Source organism: Canis lupus, chromosome 1 (assembly GCF_048164855.1).
Source record: "Canis lupus baileyi chromosome 1, mCanLup2.hap1, whole genome shotgun sequence".
In the NCBI taxonomy this organism is placed as follows: domain Eukaryota; kingdom Metazoa; phylum Chordata; class Mammalia; order Carnivora; family Canidae; genus Canis; species Canis lupus.
Window position 1 is genome coordinate 26,363,917 of NC_132838.1, and position 19,119 is coordinate 26,383,035.

The 19,119-nt window shown below is 39.5% G+C and overlaps 1 protein-coding gene across 5 annotated transcripts in view; it reads right to left on the reverse strand.

Annotated features, from left to right (window-relative positions):
* The window catches only part of STX7 (syntaxin 7), a 62,503-nt gene extending 47,861 nt beyond the window's left edge, over positions 1–14,642 (reverse strand). For 3 of the 5 annotated variants that reach the window (XM_072823817.1, XM_072823808.1, XM_072823825.1), the window contains exons 1-2: positions 14,509–14,642; positions 11,004–11,162 (exon numbers count right to left, since the gene is read on the reverse strand). In XM_072823817.1, the coding sequence (XP_072679918.1) occupies positions 11,004–11,088 (85 nt within the window). In that variant the 5' untranslated portion in view covers positions 11,089–11,162; positions 14,509–14,642. Of the gene's footprint in view, positions 1–11,003; positions 11,163–13,955; positions 14,077–14,508 lie in introns of all 5 variants that reach the window. The other 2 variants (XM_072823811.1, XM_072823833.1) reach the window with 2 other exon arrangements.
* Between the last annotated feature and the right edge of the window lie 4,477 nt (positions 14,643–19,119).

Here is a 19,119-nt window from a genome sequence, read left to right on the forward strand (position 1 = left end):
TGCTTATCCATCTCCCTCTACTCCCCTCCCCCCATAATTGCACAGGCTCTCTCTCTCAAATGAATAAAATCTTTAAAAAAATATTCTTGTTGGGGATCCCTGGGTGGCACAGCGGTTTGGCGCCTGCCTTTGGCTCAGGGCGCGATCCTGGAGACCCGGGATCGAATCCCACGTCGGGCTCCCGGTGCATGGAGCCTGCTTCTCCCTCTGCCTGTGTCTCTGCCTCTCTCTCTCTGTGTGACTATCGTAAATAAATTTTTAAAAATTAAAAAAAAATATTCTTGTTCATGACAATGCACCCGGTGACCCAAGAGCTCTGATAGGGATGTGCACTGAGATTAATGCTCTTTTCATGCCTGTTAACACAACACCCCTTCTGTAGCCCATGGATCAAGGAGTCATTTCAACTTTGAAGTCTTATTTAAGAAACACACTTCATAAAGCTAGAGCTCTCACAGTGATTCCTCTGATGGATCTGAGAACAGCAAATTTAAAACCTCTGAAAACGATTCACCACTCTAGATGCTATTAAGAACATTCATGATTCATGGGAAGAGATCAAAACATCCACATTCACAGGGGTTTAGAAGAAGTCAATTCCAACCCTTATGGATGACTTGGAGAGGTTCAAGAGTCCTGGGAGGAAGAAACTGCAGATGTGGCACACATACCACAAGAACTAGACTGAAATGTGAAGCCTGAAGATGATATGACTCAATTGCTACAATTTTGTGATAAAACTTCAGTGGCTGAGGAGCTGCTTCTCGTGGGTCACCAAAGAAAGTGATTTCTTGAAATGGAATCTACTCCTGATAAAGCTGCTGTGAAGACTGTTGAAACGACAACAGAGGACTTAGAATATTACACTTAGTTGGGCAGGGTTTGAGAGGACTGATTCCAATTTTTAAAGAAATTCTATTGTAGGTAAAATGCTGTGAAACAGCATCACATGCTACAGAGAAATTTTTTATGAAGGGAAGAACCAATTGATGCAATTTCACTGTTGTCTTATTTTAAGAAATTGCCACAGCCCCCAACCTTCAGCAGTCACCACCTTGCTCTGTTAGCAGTCATCAACATCCAGGCAAGACACCCCAGGAGCAAAGAGATTATGACTCCCTGAAAGCTCAGATGTCAGCATGGTTTAGCAATAAAGCATTTTTTAGTTAAACCATGTACATTGTTTCTTTAGACATAAAGCTATTGTACATTTAATAGGCTATAGTATAATATAAATATAACTTTAGATGCTCTGGGAAACCAAAAATTTAACTTAATTTATTGGTTTGAAACCAAATCCACAATACTTCCAAGGTATGCCCATTGTTAAAAGATACTAATTCTACACCTTCTAAAGTTTTGTGAATAAAGTAGGATGTACTGGCAATACTACACAACTAAAATCACTGGATGTATCTGGGCCATCCTGTCAGCTCTCCTCTCAAGCCCCAACAGCAAGACAGTGCTCTGGGTATTCACAAATAAGAGGGCCTCAGTTGGCTTTTTAGCTAGTCCTTTTCACAGTCCTCAATAAGAAAGTAATAGTCCACAGGCTAGGAGGGAATCTTGTTGATGTTTGTGGGCATTCTCTTGGACTTTAAATGGGATAATGACCAAGCTATTACAGAGAAGTAGATGGCCATACCCAATACCAGTGACACACTACCACAACAATGGTTTCTTCAAATAATGGTCAAAGATAATGACATTCCAACAAGAAAAAAGACTGGGAAAAATAAATGTACCAAGACTTACAGAATACTATTTTGTATGACTTTAGGCTCTTCCAAATAAATTCACAGGCAAATTCTTTAAGAACTGCTTTAAAAAAAAAAAAAAAAACAGTCTGGAATGAGTATAAAAGGCAGTGACTCTTTAACGGAAAATACTGCTCACTAATTGGTGAAAAACAACAAAAAAAGAGAGAGAGGTGGACAATAATTGTCAAAACCATTATAGGAAACCAAAACTAAAAAACCTAGCCTAATATCTGCTGTCTGGCTCCCACATCAACACTGAGCCAACTAAAATGTACAGATAAGCAGCACCACGGGGCAGTTGAGAAGCCGTTACACAACCAACCACAAACTTTACTGTAGTAAAAAAGAAGCTACTTTGTGATATACAATTACTGAGCATATTGCATATGTTTATAGTGAAAAAATCTAATAATAATTATAATGTTTTTACATACGGGTATGGAAACATGCATGAAAAATTTTTATCATATAATCAGCATCACACTTTACCTACACAGAACACACAGGAGGATTCATGTGTGGAGGCAGCATAAATGGTAAGTTCCCCAACTTTTAAACACCTAATGTGAGGATAAAATGCCCCTGAATAGAGGATTGGTTAAATGATGCGTGACACATTCATATAATGGAAAATTATTCAGCCAACACAGAAGAAAGAAAAAGTAAGCAGGAAAAAAATGTATAGTATGATATCATTTTCATAAAAAAATGAAAGAATATAATAATGTGTAAATACTTTGTAGCATTAGATTCACATTCCATCATAAACAGCACTCATATTAGGTTGTGCAGGAAAAGCCACCAGAAAGAAGAAAAAGTTGTCATACTCTGTTAAAATTCTCTTGGATAAGGCATTAATTCCCATACCTATCTCTGTGCTTTGTCAACAACCTAGGCATGAAGAAAACCACAACAATGAAATCAAGGCTACTAAAGTTTTTCTCTTCAAGGGGAAAAAATCCAACCAAGTATTTTCAGATGTGTGATATCAAAAGTAGATACATCAAATCGTGTTTTAGGAGGCAAGGGGAGAAGAGAATAAGTTTTCAACTCCTTTTCCTCCATGAACTGCCTTCCCAACTACCGATATCCACCAACAGACTGCACCTCAGGAAAAAAAAAAATCTTCAATTCCAGAGTAAATATACAGTTCTAGTAAATTTATTAACTTCTCAGGACTGCAGTTCTTTTTTTAAAGAAGTTTGTTCTGGCACCAAAAAAGAGAAGTCGATGATACTGTTTCCCTTTTGTTTAGTCATGTATTGACTAAAACAAGTGTTCTCTTCACCAGATTCTAATGAACTGTATTTATTCCCCCTTTTTTTTCTGTATTCATTCTCAAAAGTAACAAAAGGACTCACAAATTTATATAGACCTTATATTTCATCTCAAAGTCCTAAGAACCTTATGAGGGCAAGAGGTAAGCACTGATCTTTTTAAATAAATAAGGAAAGTACCCATATAGAATGAGAGCTAATTACAACACAAAGAAACCAATATTTCTGCAACTCTAAACAAGTCTGTGTCGAACTAATCTAAGGAGATAAATGATAAAAATGAAACAATGAAGATTCAACATTTTCCATAAACATTTTCCAGTCACCTTCTCTTAAGCTTTACAGTATGTTCAAGTTCACACATTTTATGCCTCCCCAGAAGGTTCTGCTTTCCCAAATCTCCTGGAATGAACACACATGCACATAAGACATGCTTATACATATTTTAGCAGAAAACTTCTGCACTCATAAATTTGGCAGAGTATATTTATCATTGCTAATGGATCGAATTTGTTCATTTTCCACAAGCTAACTTTTAGCCACTCTTTCTCTTTCAGATTATTGTTTTTAAAAAATACTCAAATGCCAGCATTCTCCTTAGCTTTGGTGGTAAGACTTACTATGTGTACATACGGGAAAATTTTATTTCAATGACTATGTTTCACAGTCAGCTGTTGATATTTCTACTCATCAATTTCCTTCAATTCATACCTTAATGCAGACACAATTCACACCAGAATCCTTCATGACTGCAATTCTCCCTTCTTCTAATACTTAGAAATAATACCTAAGTCTTAGTGGAACTTTAGCTGGTCTTGTGAATTTCAAGTATGGAATTTTAAAAGTATGTGTTATGGATCCAGATATGTCAATTGGTCTCACAATAACACAGAGAATAATGCTGTGTATGTTAGAAGAGCTTTCAACATTCTTTAAAACTCTGGTTACAACTATAGCCTGTTAAAGTCAAGAGACCACAACCTAGCCCATAGGAAATATATGTAAGAAAATCACGTCCTAAGAAGTACAAGAGCTTACTTAAGGTCACACTGCTATCAGGATCCAATTTCAGGAAATGTGCAGGCACTCACATAGACCTGGCTTAATTAGAAACCTTTCCTGTTGTCTCATTGATTTTCCTAAATCAGTGATATTCTAAAAAATCTGATTCTGATCAGGGAATTGCAATACAAATCACAGTGAGATAGAACTATGGCTAAAAGGGGTAAAATTTAAGGCTGTAAATGCCAAAAATTGGCAAGGATTTGAAGCAAAAGGAACTCTGATATACTGGCTGGTGGGAGTACAACCCGGTACAATTACTTTAGGTAACCACTACAGGTAAACATACACACACCCTACATGTTAGCAACCTCTGAAGTACATACATGAGACGAACACGTAAAAATGTTCAGCATTGTTTATAATAGCAAAAAACAAACAAAAGACCCAGAGACACTCCAAATGTCCATAAACAGTAGAAAAAATAAATAGATTGTGGTCTGTTTGAATATAACATACTGCTTAATAATGAAAACAAACGACCTACAGCTATATGCAACAACATGGAATTACACAAAACATAATGCAGAAAGAAGTCTAACATAAAACATGATGCTTGACTCTATTAAAGTTAGGAAAATGGAGTATTAATCAGTGATGTTAGATATTTACTTTCAAAGAATGTGGAGTGGGTAAAATATAAGAAGAAATTCGGGGGGCTGGTAATTTTCTTTCTCTTCATATGTGTGGTGTTGTAACAGATAATTCATTGAGCTATACACTAATAACCAGTGTACTACTCTCTGTATATAATATAGTTCTACTTTTTAAAGATTAAAAAAATCTTTAATTATGTGATGGATTTCAACAGATTTATTGTTTCTTTCAAAAACATGAGTTACTTCTGTGTGATCTGTGTCCTGAATACATTTTTCTATATTTTTCTTTTTGTTTGTACAAGGATGAATGGCCTCAGGGAAAATATCCTACTCTAGTTCTATAATAGGCTCAACCATTTCAACCCATAAAAGCTTGCTTATCCTTGTACTATACCTCACAGGTAGAAGGTTGTTTCAAAAATATAGACAGATGATAAAGGGTAAATGGGTGCTTAACTCATTTCCAGGTACTACTAATAAAAATGTTACTTGTAAATATCTCAATTCAAAGCTTGAGCATTAAGTCTACCCCTTCTCTGATGCATGATGATCTTCTAGACCTGGCGTAACAAATGGTTTTATTTACATGCCAACTCCAGTCTACTGGGAGTGGTTGCCTGGAGCGCTGGGTTGAGAAAGACTGGATATTGTGGTGAGGCCATCGACAGAATATTGTCTATGCCACAGGCAACGAATGGAGTAGTTGGGTCACAAATACCTTGCTGATTCTGTGACAGACGTCAATATAACACTTTTTCTCACAGGATAAAAATATCTTCTTAATCAAGATCACATAGGGATCTAAAAACTTTCCTCATTGCTTCCACCACCACCACCACCTCACTGTCTGATGTATGATCTGTCAATAAATTCCATATTTAAGAAAATTTTCAAATAAATAGTTCCATTAAGACAAAAAAATATATTTTTTTCTTAATTATTTTAAATGTTCCACAGAGAAATCCCTAATAAAGTTCTAGTCTGTTAAACATATCAGTCATTCTTAAAAAGTTATGGTAAGTTAACCTATTTCTCCCTAATATAGTTTATATTTAAGTATTTATAACATTTAAGTATTTTATTTAATATGTTATATTATTGTAATATGGTTTAAATAATTCACTGGTAAAGCAAATTGATAAGATTACAGATTATTTTTAACAAAAAGTATCCTAAGACCCAAAAAGAGCTTAAAACATTTTGTTTCATTTCTTCTGCTCTTTGCAAAACAGAACTGCCAGAATATAATACTATTACAAAAGATTATATTCTGTTATATTCTGTTATATTGTTATTCTTTTATAATCTAGTTACAAAAGATTCTCATCATAATAAATGTTATTCTTGGGTCCCTCTAAGAATCAAAAATCCTTTTGATTGTTATTTTCTTTTTTGGTATAAACTAAACCATACAAATGACTGTTTTACAAGTTTTCACTGATCTTACTCAAAACCAGTATCAAATACCCCTTTCCCACTGCAGTACTTAAAGAGGCAGCAGCTCCAGCTGGGCAGATGCACGTATCCTAACGACAGGGGCATTATCCTTCTCAGAGTATTTTCTCTTTGGGTCTCTTCTGTACAACTAGCTCACATGCACCGACCCAAATTCAAAGGATGCAGATGTAGTGCACAGAGAAACACCTGAACGTGGTGCAAGTACCATGTCATTCGATCACAGTCAGTATTATTAGCATTACCACGTGAGAAAAAAATGAACTGAAATTTCACACTTCTGCCTTTTTACTTCCACATTTCTTCACATCCGTACTGGTGATGCTCACGGGAGGTAAGTTAGATCTTTAACAGCAACTACCTCTACCTAATCTAAATTTCCCTTTATTCAGTTGCTCAATCTCAGAATTAGAAAAAAATAGTGATAATTGGTTTCACTAAATTCATGACCCCAAATTTCCAATGAGTACTCAACCTGCCAAACATCCGTTCATTACTTCTGAGGCACGTCAAACTTCTCCACTGTCAAAACTACAACTAATCACTTTCTCTTCTTTCAGTACACTGCCTACAGCCTCCCCCATTCCTCTGTCCAATGCCCTTGCTTCCGATCTCATTTAAAGCCAGCCCCCTCTGACAAGAATGCCCCCATCTTTGTCTACCACGTTTACTGTCCACACCACACTCCACCTGGGCTCTGTCCAGGGACGAAAGGCAAACCGTTCCCCTCTCCCTCTCACCTTCAGAGACCTTTCTTTTGCAATTATACTCTCACTGGACTCTGTCTTTTGTAGTGGAAAAATGCAATCTTTTCTTTGACCCTCTTTCTACTTCAATAGTGGAACCTGTCAGTTGCCTGCCACATACTGATTTTTCCCTTCTTAAATGGAGCAATCCCCAATTTAGTGAGCATAGTGCAAGCCAGCCTCCTTAGTAGCTAAGTATAGCCATGTAACTAAATGTAAACTCTGGTCAATAATACAAGCAGGAGTGAGTGGGATTCCAGGAAGTCTCTTTCGTTGTAAAAGGGTCAGTCCTTTTCCCCATCTACACTCAGGACATGAATATTCTTTTCAAAGTCACCGGTTTGCATGATCCAGTTCTCTGCTTTTTAGTCTCTTGGCGGCATCAGACACAAATGATGTCTCACTCAGTCTTGAGACACCTTGTTTTTAATTCTGGAAATCCAACATATCCTGATTTTCTTCTTACCTTACTGGTCACTCTGACTCTTTATGCTTTCTCCCTGTCTTCCTAACTTCTACATTTTTTTTTTTTTTAACTTCTACATTTTTTAATGCTCCAGCTCTCTGCTCTTATACCTTTGATTATTTTAGACCTATGGTTTCAAATACTATTTACTCTCTGATGACACTCTGAACTCCAAATTTGTTTACTTATTTATTTATTTAAAAGACTTTATTTATTCATGAGAGATAGAGAGAGAGGCAGAGACACAGGCAGAGAGAGAAACAGGCTCCATGCAGGAGCCCAATGCGGGACTCAATGCCAGGACCCCAGGATCATGCTCTGGGCCGAAGGCAGACGTTCAACCACTGAGCCACCCAGGTGAACCACCAAATTGGTATATTTAAACTAGATGTTTGACATCTCTGCTTAGATGCTTAAAAGACATCTCAAACTTTACTTGGCCAAAACAAAATTCTCTCTGCTTCTGAACTATAGTCTTTCCCACTTAACTATATACTTACCACCATCCACTTGGTTGCTCAATGCAAAAAACCATGGAGTCACCCTGGACTCCCCTCTTTCTCTCTCAATCCACCCACATTCATCAGCAAGCCTAGCTGGCTTTGCCTCCAAAGAACATCCGTCATGTACAGACATCACCTGTCCCCACTGCCACTATGCTGGTACAAGCCAATATCTCTCTTATCAGACCCCTACAATGGCCAACATGTCCCCATCTCAAATTCCCCAAAGTCTACTTTCTAAGCAGTAGCAGCCAAAGCAATCTTTTCAAAGCACCAATCTGATTGTGTATCTTACTTCTTAGAATGAAATCTAAACTCCCTTGATGGCCTCCAAGGCTTGGGGTGACCTGCTTGGCTTCCTCTCTGATTTCATCTCCATCCACTCTTGCCTCTAAGTGCTGTGTTTCAGCCACACTGGGATTCTCTTTCTTTGCTATTTTCTGAACACCGCACACTCTGGATTGCTTCAGGGTTATAATACTAGCTATTGGCCGCTTCTAAATGCTCTTGTCCTCCATCTTCCACTGCCAGCCCCTTCTCATCCTCACACAGGGGACCATCTCCACTAAGGCAGCTTCCCCCTCAGGAACCTGCTCTCACAGCTCTCTCTCATTTTCATCATAGGACACGTGTGATTAATTTTTTTCCTTTTTAAAAATTTTTATTTAAATTCAATTAATTAACATATAGTGTATTATTAGTTTCAGAAGTAGAGTTCAGTGATTCATCAATTGCATATCACACCCAGTGCTCTTTACATCATGTGCCTTCCTCAATGCCCATCACCCGTTACCCCATCCTCTAGCTCCATTTCCTTTTTTTTTTTTTTTTTAAATCATCTGTTTCTTCTTACATTATAAACTACAGGAGAACAGGGCTGTGGGGATCTTGCTTACTGCTGGATTCCTAAGGTCTGGTACCATGACTAGTAAGTAGCAGGTGCTCAATAAATTATTTGCTAAATGAATAGAGAGAGAATATCATAATTACAAGTCATTCAGACTGCACCATTACTCCACTGTTTAAACCTCTTACTAAACAGACCTGAAAAATAGTATCTGACCACCATATGCTGGTCACTTAGTAACAAGGACTACACTTCTCTGGGGCATGCCAATTCCATCCTTGAAGAACTAGGATTATTCAAAAGCCTAACTCCTTCTGGAGCTGAAGTCCAGCTACTGTTTGCTTCTATTCATTTGTGGAAGCCTTCATGACCATGCAGAACACTTTTCTTGTATTTTATACAGGACAGTGCTTCAAATATCTGAAGGTGGGGACTATGGCTTCTCACAGGTAAATGGTCCTAGTCTTCTTAACCCCTTTTCACAAGGCAGAGTTGTGGGTCTTATCATTACCCTACCCGACAATCCAAAGCTGCGCTGAATCACACAGTACAGTCACATACATAGTTATCAGTTATGCCATGAATATGCTACTTTGGCCCAAGGTATCACTTCTCATCTAGTTGGATCATATGATCTCTTTCTCAGGGGACATGACTTGAGTTAACTCTTACCTTCTTCCAGTTCAAGCTCACACATCATCTCGAATCTGTGTATCTTTCATACCACTGGATGCTTAAAGCCTCTCTAATCTCAGAGGCTCATTCCTCCTCCTCTTCCCAGAATTCCTAACACATTTACCTTTCCCAACACAAAAGATCTGCCCTGTCCTCTGGAGGAAGGCTTCCTGGCCTCCTCTCTTACCTAAGGATTTTAGGTCCTGATTTTTCCACAAATGTAAAATAAAATTATAACCTCTCTGAATTTTCACACATTAGCCTGAGGCAGACCAGCACTATTTCTTTCTTTTCTTTTCTTTTCACCAGCACTATTTCTTTCTTTTTTTTTTTTTCACCAGCACTATTTCTAACAAAGAAAAAAAATTTTTTTCCTTTGGCTTTTTTATTATATCACTGTGCACAGCAGCACTTTTTTAAGAACCCTCTATAATCCACTTTTACTCCTTTTGCCTCCAAAACATGCTGACATCTCACTGAAATTGTTTGGGTAGAACAGTAACTTCTGGGAAGTTAATGATTAGATAAGAAAACATGGTTTGGCCATCTGAAAGCATTCTTTATTTTCAGTGTGTTAACACATTCTGGGAAAGAGAACAGTAGACTTAACAAACTAAGCTAAAGAATAATGCTGTATTAACATAAAATAGAGTTCAGGTAATGCCCAAAGGGCCAAAACATTGATCACCACAAAGTGACTATAATAATACACGTATGTAATTAGCTATGAATCAGAAACAAAATGTAAAACAAAAAATCTATAGGCTCCAATCTACTAGAGTGATCTTCTAAATAATATATATATATGTATCTCCCAAGGAGTAATAAGTTCCAATAAAATACTACATGGGACTGGTCTACCAGGATTGTTTTTGATAGGTGTAGCACAGGTGGTTTGTGGAACTCTGAGAATTCTCTTCTAGATCTGTCTCAACAGATTAAAATGTTGCTTTGTTAGTTATGCCCTGCTTCTTAATAAAGAACCATGTATTTTCCCTTTACAAAACTTTATTTTTTAATAAATGTAAACTTCCAGTGTTCCCCAGTTCCAATCCTAATGGGATTTGGTCAACAGGTCTCTTTAATCTCATGCAGAATCAGATGGTTTTAAAGCAAATATAAGTATCTATCCTTTTAAATCTTTATTTCATTAATAAAATAGTGTATTATGTGCCTGGCACTCTACAGAAAAATGCAATAAGTGTTATCTCTTCTAACATAATTATCTTTTATATTCATTCCAAGAGTTCTGGTCTTTTTTTAATTTTTTTTTTTTTTTAATTTTAAGAGTTCTAGCCTTCTAAAATCTGCTTTTAGAGGATTTCTCCTCCTTCTCTTGGTCATTGGACCTACTACGAACCCCTAAGTTCAGTTAAGAATTGAAAACTGGGGGCATCTGGGAGGCTCAGTGGTTGAGCGTCTGCCTTTGGCTCAGGGTGTGATCCTGGAGTCCTATGATTAAGTCCCACATCAGGCTCCCCACAGGGAGCCTACTTCTCCCTCTGCCTATGTCTCTGCCTCTCTCTCTCTTTCTGTGTCTCTCATGAATAAAAAATTAAAAAAAAAAAAAAAAAGAATTGAAAGCAGTGAAGTCAACTTAAATTTCAACTTACAACATTGTGTGATCTTCTGGATGTTAGAAGAGATACGCTGGGCCAGTAGAGCAGGGTCACCACCAACTCCCACAGTGTAAGACATAGTTGATTTGCTTAGTCACTAATTTCATCAGATGTTGGCAGGTTGGGCAGTTTTCTATGCAGTCACCTAAAAAACTGAGGCATAATGAGAATAAGTAACTTGCTTAATCTAAGAGCTAAAATTGGGATCCCTGGGTGGCGCAGTGGTTTGGCGCCTGCCTTTGGCCCAGGGCGCGATCCTGGAGACCCGGGATCGAGTCCCACGTTGGGCTCCCGGTGCATGGAGCCTGCTTCTCCCTCTGCCTCTCTCTCTCTCTGTGTGTGACTATCATAAATAAATAAAAAATTTAAAAAAAAATAAGAGCTAAAATTTGAAACATAGTATCTTACAGCCTATATTTTTAAAAAACTAAAACATATTGCTTTTGACTCCTTTTTTTCATATTTCATCAAAAGGGCCAACCATTGTTGTCGCCTAGATAGGACTATTAGAATAAGAAAGAAAAGGACTAAACTACTCAGCTGTGTTGTTACCTTGATCTCATGTAGTTACCCCAGCTCTGTTCCTCATCCTAAGAGCAGAGTCTGCAGAAATGTGGTAAATTAGTTTTTTTTTATGAAAAAAAGGAGTCAAATGACTGACTTTACTGCAAAAACATATACACAGATACACTATAGTTACAGCTAACTATAAAATGACTTAAAAGTTTATAATCTTTGCATATAGACCAGAATAAACCAAGTTATTCTGATAGCTGCTGTCCACACCAGTCTCCAGCACCTAGCCCAGATATAACAAGCTTTAAGCACTCTTGACGAATATTTTTGAAAGCTCATTCAGAATTCCTAGTTTTATTGCTCAGAATAACATAACTCATTATCCATACCTGCTCTATCAAGTATTCAAAAATCACATGTGAGGCCAATGATTTGTATAGTTCATGTAAAACATTTCCATCACAGCATAAAGTTCTACTGAATAGTGCTTATGTAAACATCTTAACAATTACATTTCTATGAAAATATATAAGCACTGTAAAGGGAAAGAAAGAAAGAGAGGATCAAAGGGCAATACTCGGGGATCCCTGGGTGGCGCAGCGGTTTGGCGCCTGCCTTTGGCCCAGGGTGTGATCCTGGAGACCCGGGATCCCACGTCGGGCTCTCGGTGCATGGAGCCTGCTTCTCCCTCTGCCTGTGTCTCTGCCTCTCTCTCTCTCTCTCTCTGTGACTATCATAAATAAAAAAAACAAAAACAAAAAACAAAAAAAAAAAAAGGGCAATACTCATAACAAGGATATTCTCAAGACTTTCTGTAGAGCACAAATAAAAGAACAAAGAAAACTGTGAAAAGTTGTGTCAAGCACTACTCCCAGGTACTACTACTGTACACACTGCAGAATCCTAAGACTCTCATTAAACATAAATCTCATGCTCTATAAATCAAGCATGGATAGAGCAATAGAAATAGTTTCACCTTCTTAATAGTGTGTACTGGCATAAAACAATGGACTTAACTCTACCCCTTACCCCAAAATATAAGTACCCAGAAGAGCAAGGTTTTGTCTGTGTGCTACATTAGTCTAAGTACTGGGTTATGTAATAGGTGTTTAACAAATATCTGAAGACTGAATGAATAAATGTGTCTATTTCCTAAGAACACAAACCTAGTCTGAGAATAAACATTACCAATCCTCAGACACTACATTCCAGTGTCTTCTTTCAGATCCTAAATGTACTGGGCTTATTATTGCCTTAGGGCCTTTGCTGAGTGCCATTTCCTATCCCTGGAAGGCTCTTCCCATGATCTTCACATGACTGGCACCTTTATACAAGCAAAGTCTCATCACATGCTAGGTAAGTCTTTGGTGACTTCGGATCTGCAATGAGAAGTCACCACCCCGGCACTCTCTGTTGATCTAACTTCCTTTATCATCATGCTACTCACCACTCTAAAATGATCTAGGTAGTAAATTGCCTTCTATTCCTACTTTGGTGATATAAACACAAGACAACCTTGTCAACCTTGCAAAGTCCACAGTATAAGGCGCATAGTGGATGTTCCATGGATGGGGAGACGATCATTCCATGATAGACATGAGTGTTCTCTATCTAAACCAAATTAACTGAATTCTTTAGCTCAGCATCCCCATCTGTTAAATTTTTATACTATTTGGTTTTACTCACAATACCAAGGGTTACTTTTCACCCTTCCATACACTAAACTTTAAAATTAAATGGAATCGCAGCAAACTTTACTCAGACTTACTGCAGATGTTTTATATATTTATTTTTCCATCCTTAGATCTTGGCTAAAGTTTGATATCCTAACTAAAATGAGGATATAACTCTACCACTGGGAGCAGCAGAAGTAAAACATCTGAAGGAAAATGATGCAGACATTCGGAGGTACTGTGGTATCATTTTAACATCTATGGAAAGTCTGAAACTAGACCATAATTCTTAATTAGTCACCGTCTGAGACAAACTTCCCAAAGCGGCCTTCAATGCAAGGCGGTCCACATCCCAAGACACGGCTGAACACTGCTACAAGCCCCTGCCCTGCCCGGGTGAGGCTAAGGCTCCTGAAAAAATGTCCACCTGCAACATTACTCAACAACAGAGCCCTTCAGAATCATTTTCTTCCAGATTCTGTGAAAGTTTTAAATTATATATAGTCATAGCCAAAAGACACTGGTCTAAATCAAACAAAAAAATCAATGTATCTATAGGAAAGCCAAGCAAATACACGAAACCGGAGAGGGAAAAAATATAGCATTTGACCAGAAAGGTATTTTTCTTTGTGTCTGAATTTTTAAAAAGCAACAGCCTAAAACACAATAAGGGGGGGGTGGGGTGGGGGGAGGAGAGGCGGATCTTGAAATACTTTACACATTCTTAAAGGTTTTGGGTAAATCATTAATGACATACACTGAGATCAAAGAAAAGGTAGCGTGTCTTGAAGCCAGACAGAAAACCAACCGCAAGGAGCCTCCGAAGAGACAGATGTTACACGGTTCCTTTACTCTCCAGCCATCCAGTTTCAGTTCCTCTGTGTTAGGGAAGAGACCTTTAAAATGTGTTTTCTAACTCCATGCGTCGTAAAGAGGAAGCGACCGCTCGGTGACCCGCTCCGGGCAGCAGCAGCAGGACTCCCGAGCTCCGCCCCAGCCGGCCCCGCCCCGGGGCGCGCAACCCGCGGGGGCACCGGAGCCAGCGCTCGCGGGATCGGCGGGCGCGGGGCCGGCGGGATGGGCCGGGGCGGGCGGGATGCGCCGGGGGGGGGCGGGATGGGCCGGGGCGCGGACCGCGGCGGCGCTCCCGGTTTGGGCAGCGCCCGCCCCCCCGGGCTCCCGACCACAGCCGCAAAGCGTAAGGCGGCGGCCAACTGGCAACGCGCACAGACGAGGAGGCGCGGCCGCCGCGGGGACTTAGTGCCTCAAGAACGCGGGATCCGACCCCCCGCCCCCCAGGCTGCTCTTACCCCGGCTCCTCCGCGCCGCCTCCTCCTCCTCGGGCCAGCCGCACCCACCGGCACCCGACCCCCAGCTACGGTTCTCAGCTGATGGGCGGTGGCACTGGGACGCCCAGTGCGCATGCCCGCGACCCGGCTCTGGGGAGGAGGAGGGGCTCGTCCCCCTCTCGTTGGCCAATGGGCTTGAGTGACAACCATCCTGCCCCGCCCCCTCCGAGTCTGGGCTAAGGAATGGGGGCGGGGGACCAAAAAAAATTTGCAAAGGAGGTGTTTTTCGAGGCCTAGCCTTACAGACGGCAAAAAACAAGAGGAGGGAATGGAGAGCAGCTGCGCTGATCGGGTGATGGCGGTCCCCCCAGGCTCACGCCTTCAGCCTGCCCCATCAGGGCCTGCCCAGCCTGTCCTTACTCTGCAGTGGAACGTATCCACAGCTCCATTAAAAAATGCTAACGCAAATAAGCAATGCTAGCAGGAACAAAGACAGCATAAGTGAAGAGTCACCTTCGTGTGCCCATTTAGTAGACTAGTTTTCATAGCACATGCACCTCGTTCCAAGCATCCTTGAAGGGTAGAGTGTTGTTTCAGCAGGGTTTGAAAAAAGCAGAGAATGTTCTACTGGTAACTATTAAAACATAATGTAATTGTTAGATAAATGCATCAGTTGCATTGGGTGAAAGAAATACTCAGCAAATTAATTAGAAGATAGAATGGGTTGGCCTTTGCCTGTATTAAGGCAACACTATTATTCTGAAAGGATCATCAGGACATGAAATGTCCAGATGCACTTAGGTGAAAAAAATCAAAACGAAAAGTCTTGAGTTGGTACCATCTGAGCCAACTCTAGGTTGTTTAGTAGTGTACATACATATGTGCCTAAGAGAGTGAGGTCAGACAGGAATAAGAAACACAAGGGTCTCTCAGTCTGTTTTTAATTGTTCTGTTTTTAACAGAAAAAAGGGGAACCAGAAATATTTCCTATTTCACATCTTTCCTGAAGTAAACTGCAGTACAAGTGTTTTAATAGACAGCCACCTTTATTCTGCTTCTAAAAAGGGGGCAATAGAGTGGGTCTGCTGGCCAAGCAAAAGAAATTCATCCCTTCTAAAGGAAACATGAGGACAGCCTGGGTGGCTCAGCAGTTTAGCACCACCCAGGGTGTGATCCTGGAGACCTGGGATTGAGTCCTCATCAGGCTCCCTGCATGGAGCCTGCTTCTCCCTCCGCCTGTGTCTCTGCCCCTTTCTCTCTGTGTCTCTCCTGAATAAATAAATAAAATCTTAAAAAAAATAAAGGCAGCATGATTCAGTTAGCACTGATTGCAGACTTTCGGAAATTCAGATTTTTATGTGAAATCCCTTTTTTCAATATTCTTAAACTTTTAGAAAGCATTATTTGATCAGATAAAGTATTTCAGCTTCTATAAGGCAATAGTTTCAGCTATAAAGTATAAAAAAAAACAAACGAAAAAAGCTGGAGGAGGACTTACAGAAAATCTAGTTCTACTTCCTCATTTGGGAAATAGATTAAAGGAACTGAAAGCCAAAGAAACTTCGTCAAAAGGACACGAATAATTATAAGCAGCACCGGTCCAGATGACTTAATTCAGATCCTTTAGTTCTTCCTACTATCTCATCAACTCAGCAAATGTTCATTGAGAACCTGCCATAAGCCAGGTACTATTTCAAGAGCTGCAGATATCAAGATGGGGTGTATAGTATTTTCCCTCAAGGAACTCAAGGCGTGAGATCCTTCCCAGGACACTATAAGAAGTGCTGTGATAAAGATTTATACACAGATTGGCATGAGCCTAGGGGTGAAGATGCCTTAGTGTCTGGTCAGGGACCATTCCAAAGGGGAAGTGCTACCAGAATCTTGAAAGATGTGTAAGAGTTCACTGGGAAGATAACATGGGAAAAGACATTTTAGGCAAAAGGAAGAGCACATAAAAATTCACAGGCAAGTGCAAACTCTTAGGGATTTCTATATAAATTTATTTAGATTGGAGGAACATAAGACTGGAAAGGTAAGTGGAGTTTATATAATGAAAAACCTTTTCTGTATCATGTTAATAAATGAATATTTAAGAGGAGTTAAACTATTAAAGGATTTTAAACTAAAGTGTGATGTGTTCATAATACTATGCCATGAAGAAAACTCTGTAGGAATGGGGAATATTCAAAGGAATTACACTGAGACTGGAGAGAGAGAGAGAGAGAGAGACTATAACCATTTAGAAGGCTATTTTAAATAGTAGCACACACCCAATTTAGAATCTTCCCAATATCAGAGATATTGAAGGACTGTCCTAAGGCAAATGCACCAGGAGAGAAAAGGGAAAGCCTGCTCTGAGAAGTACTTAGGAAGACTTAGAAATTAATTGGATACGAAGAATGGAAGAGATAACTACTATTTTCAGGATGTGCACTAAACATGATGTAACTATATCACTAATATAGTAACTTCTGTTTGAGGATGAAGGTGGTGGGATGGGGTGGTGGCGGGGGGTGGGGTGGGAGAGAATGCTACAGTAACTTTATCTTTGAAAGTATTGTAGTTAAGATTCTGGGAAAGTGATATCCAGTTTGAAATATCCTCCAGGTACTCTGAAAATGTGAGCTGGAATTTAAGGGAGAGCTCTGGCTGCTGGACTTATGGGAAGAGATGAGGTCATTAACTCTAAGGATGGAATGTTATAGACTCCTGTGTTTCAGGGGAGCTGAGAAAGAAAAATCCTGAAAAAGTAATCAGAGAGCTGGGAAGTAAACTAGGAAAAGGTAGAGGAGAGAGTGAAGGAAAACATTTCAAAAAGAGGAAATGCTCTGTGATAGCACATGTCATAGAAAGTTCAAGTAAATTAAGAACCAAAAGCTGTGCATTGAATTTGAGAACTAGGAAGTGGTTGGTGAACAGGAAAAGGAATTTCAATCATTCAAGAAATTATCATGAAAAGACCTTACATCTGCATAAGGCCTATTGCATTTTCCAAACATCCTTTCCTTTTTCTTTTGAGAGAACCCAGGGCTGTGGGAGGGAAAGTACAGTGCAACAGAGTCTGAGCCTAGGTGCCTCTTCAGGTTACCTGCTAATTACTGACTGAACTAGGACCAAAGCTCAGCTCTCTGTCAACTCCTCCTGGGCAATTTTCAATTTTTTTCATGTTTTAAAATACACTGTGAAGGGATTCCTTTCAGGTCTTTTGAAAATTAGTAAGATGTCACCCTTTGCATTCAAATGGAAAAAATACAGACTGTAGGGAACCCTGCAAAATTTAGAGACAGAGAGGGCAAATGAATTCCAAAAGCGTTCCTGAAATGTGTAGTATCCCATCTGAGCATCTGCCTGCTATTTAGGGAAATTCAGTCAGGTGCCTTGAACCCCGTGGGGCTCAAAAATTCTGCTCATTTGATCAATTATCATTTCACTTCTCAAACAAATCCTTTACACCTGCAGGAGTTACTTATATGTGAAGCCTTGTAATTTGGATTTTTTCCAGAGCTAATAATTTTGGGGATCTGAGCCTTCTTAGAAAGATTTTTAAAGTACGATTCAAAGTCCTCAAGTGGGAACTGTATCAGTTCCAGTCCCATTTGCTGTGTCCTTATTAATGTAAATAACATCTCTGCCATGTTAGGATGGGAGACTCTCCCACTGCTCCAGCTCCAGTGTTTGGGAGAGCAATTCTAGTGAATGGGAGGGAATCATTGCCCATTCATCCAATAGTTCATGAGCTAAAAATAATTTTTTTTTTTTAAATTTTTTTTTTTAATTTTTTTTATTATTTATTTATGATAGGCACACAGTGAGAGAGAGAGGCAGAGACACAGGCAGAGGGAGAAGCAGGCTCCATGCACCGGGAGCCCGACGTGGGATTCGATCCTGGGTCTCCAGGATCGCGCCCTGGGCCAAAGGCAGGCGCTAAACCGCTGCGCCACCCAGGGATCCCTAAAAATAATTTTTAAAAGACCACCATGTGATCTTGTGGGAGGACCAGAGAGGTAAGAGACACACACAAAAAATATATAGCAAGACAAGGAATTTATTAATAAACAAGAAGTACAAGTTGAGTTATAAAAGTATATTTTTTATTTGTAATACAGTGGACAGACCACAGTTCTAAGAAATCTGTGCTAGTTTAAAATGCAGCTTAAATGAATATCTAATAAATTAGAGTTTGCTTTATTGTGCCTTATTTGAAGCATCTCCATCATCCTCTGCTGTTCTCTTGTTTTCTAAAACTGCACAAATGCCTAGTGATATGCCAAGCACAGAACAGATTCTGCTCTGACTTTTCAACACATGTAATAAATAGGCAGCCCATAGAAATCTTACCTGAACAAGTATAGTTTGACGATTGGTATGTTCAATGCTAATTTTGCCTTCTACATATTGTTGATATGTCCCTCTGTCTGTGTCTTAATCCACTGTGTCAGCCTCCCCAACAGTATCTCTATATCTAGTTCTACTCAAAGCCACCTCTGAGTACTGGAAGCATGGATCTGAAAACATCACTCCTCTATCTCCATGCCATCTTCATGATTGCAGCATAACCCCAAATACACTTCTTAGAAATAAATGTGCTGGGGCACCTGGGTGGCTCAGTCCCTTAAGCATGGGCCTTCA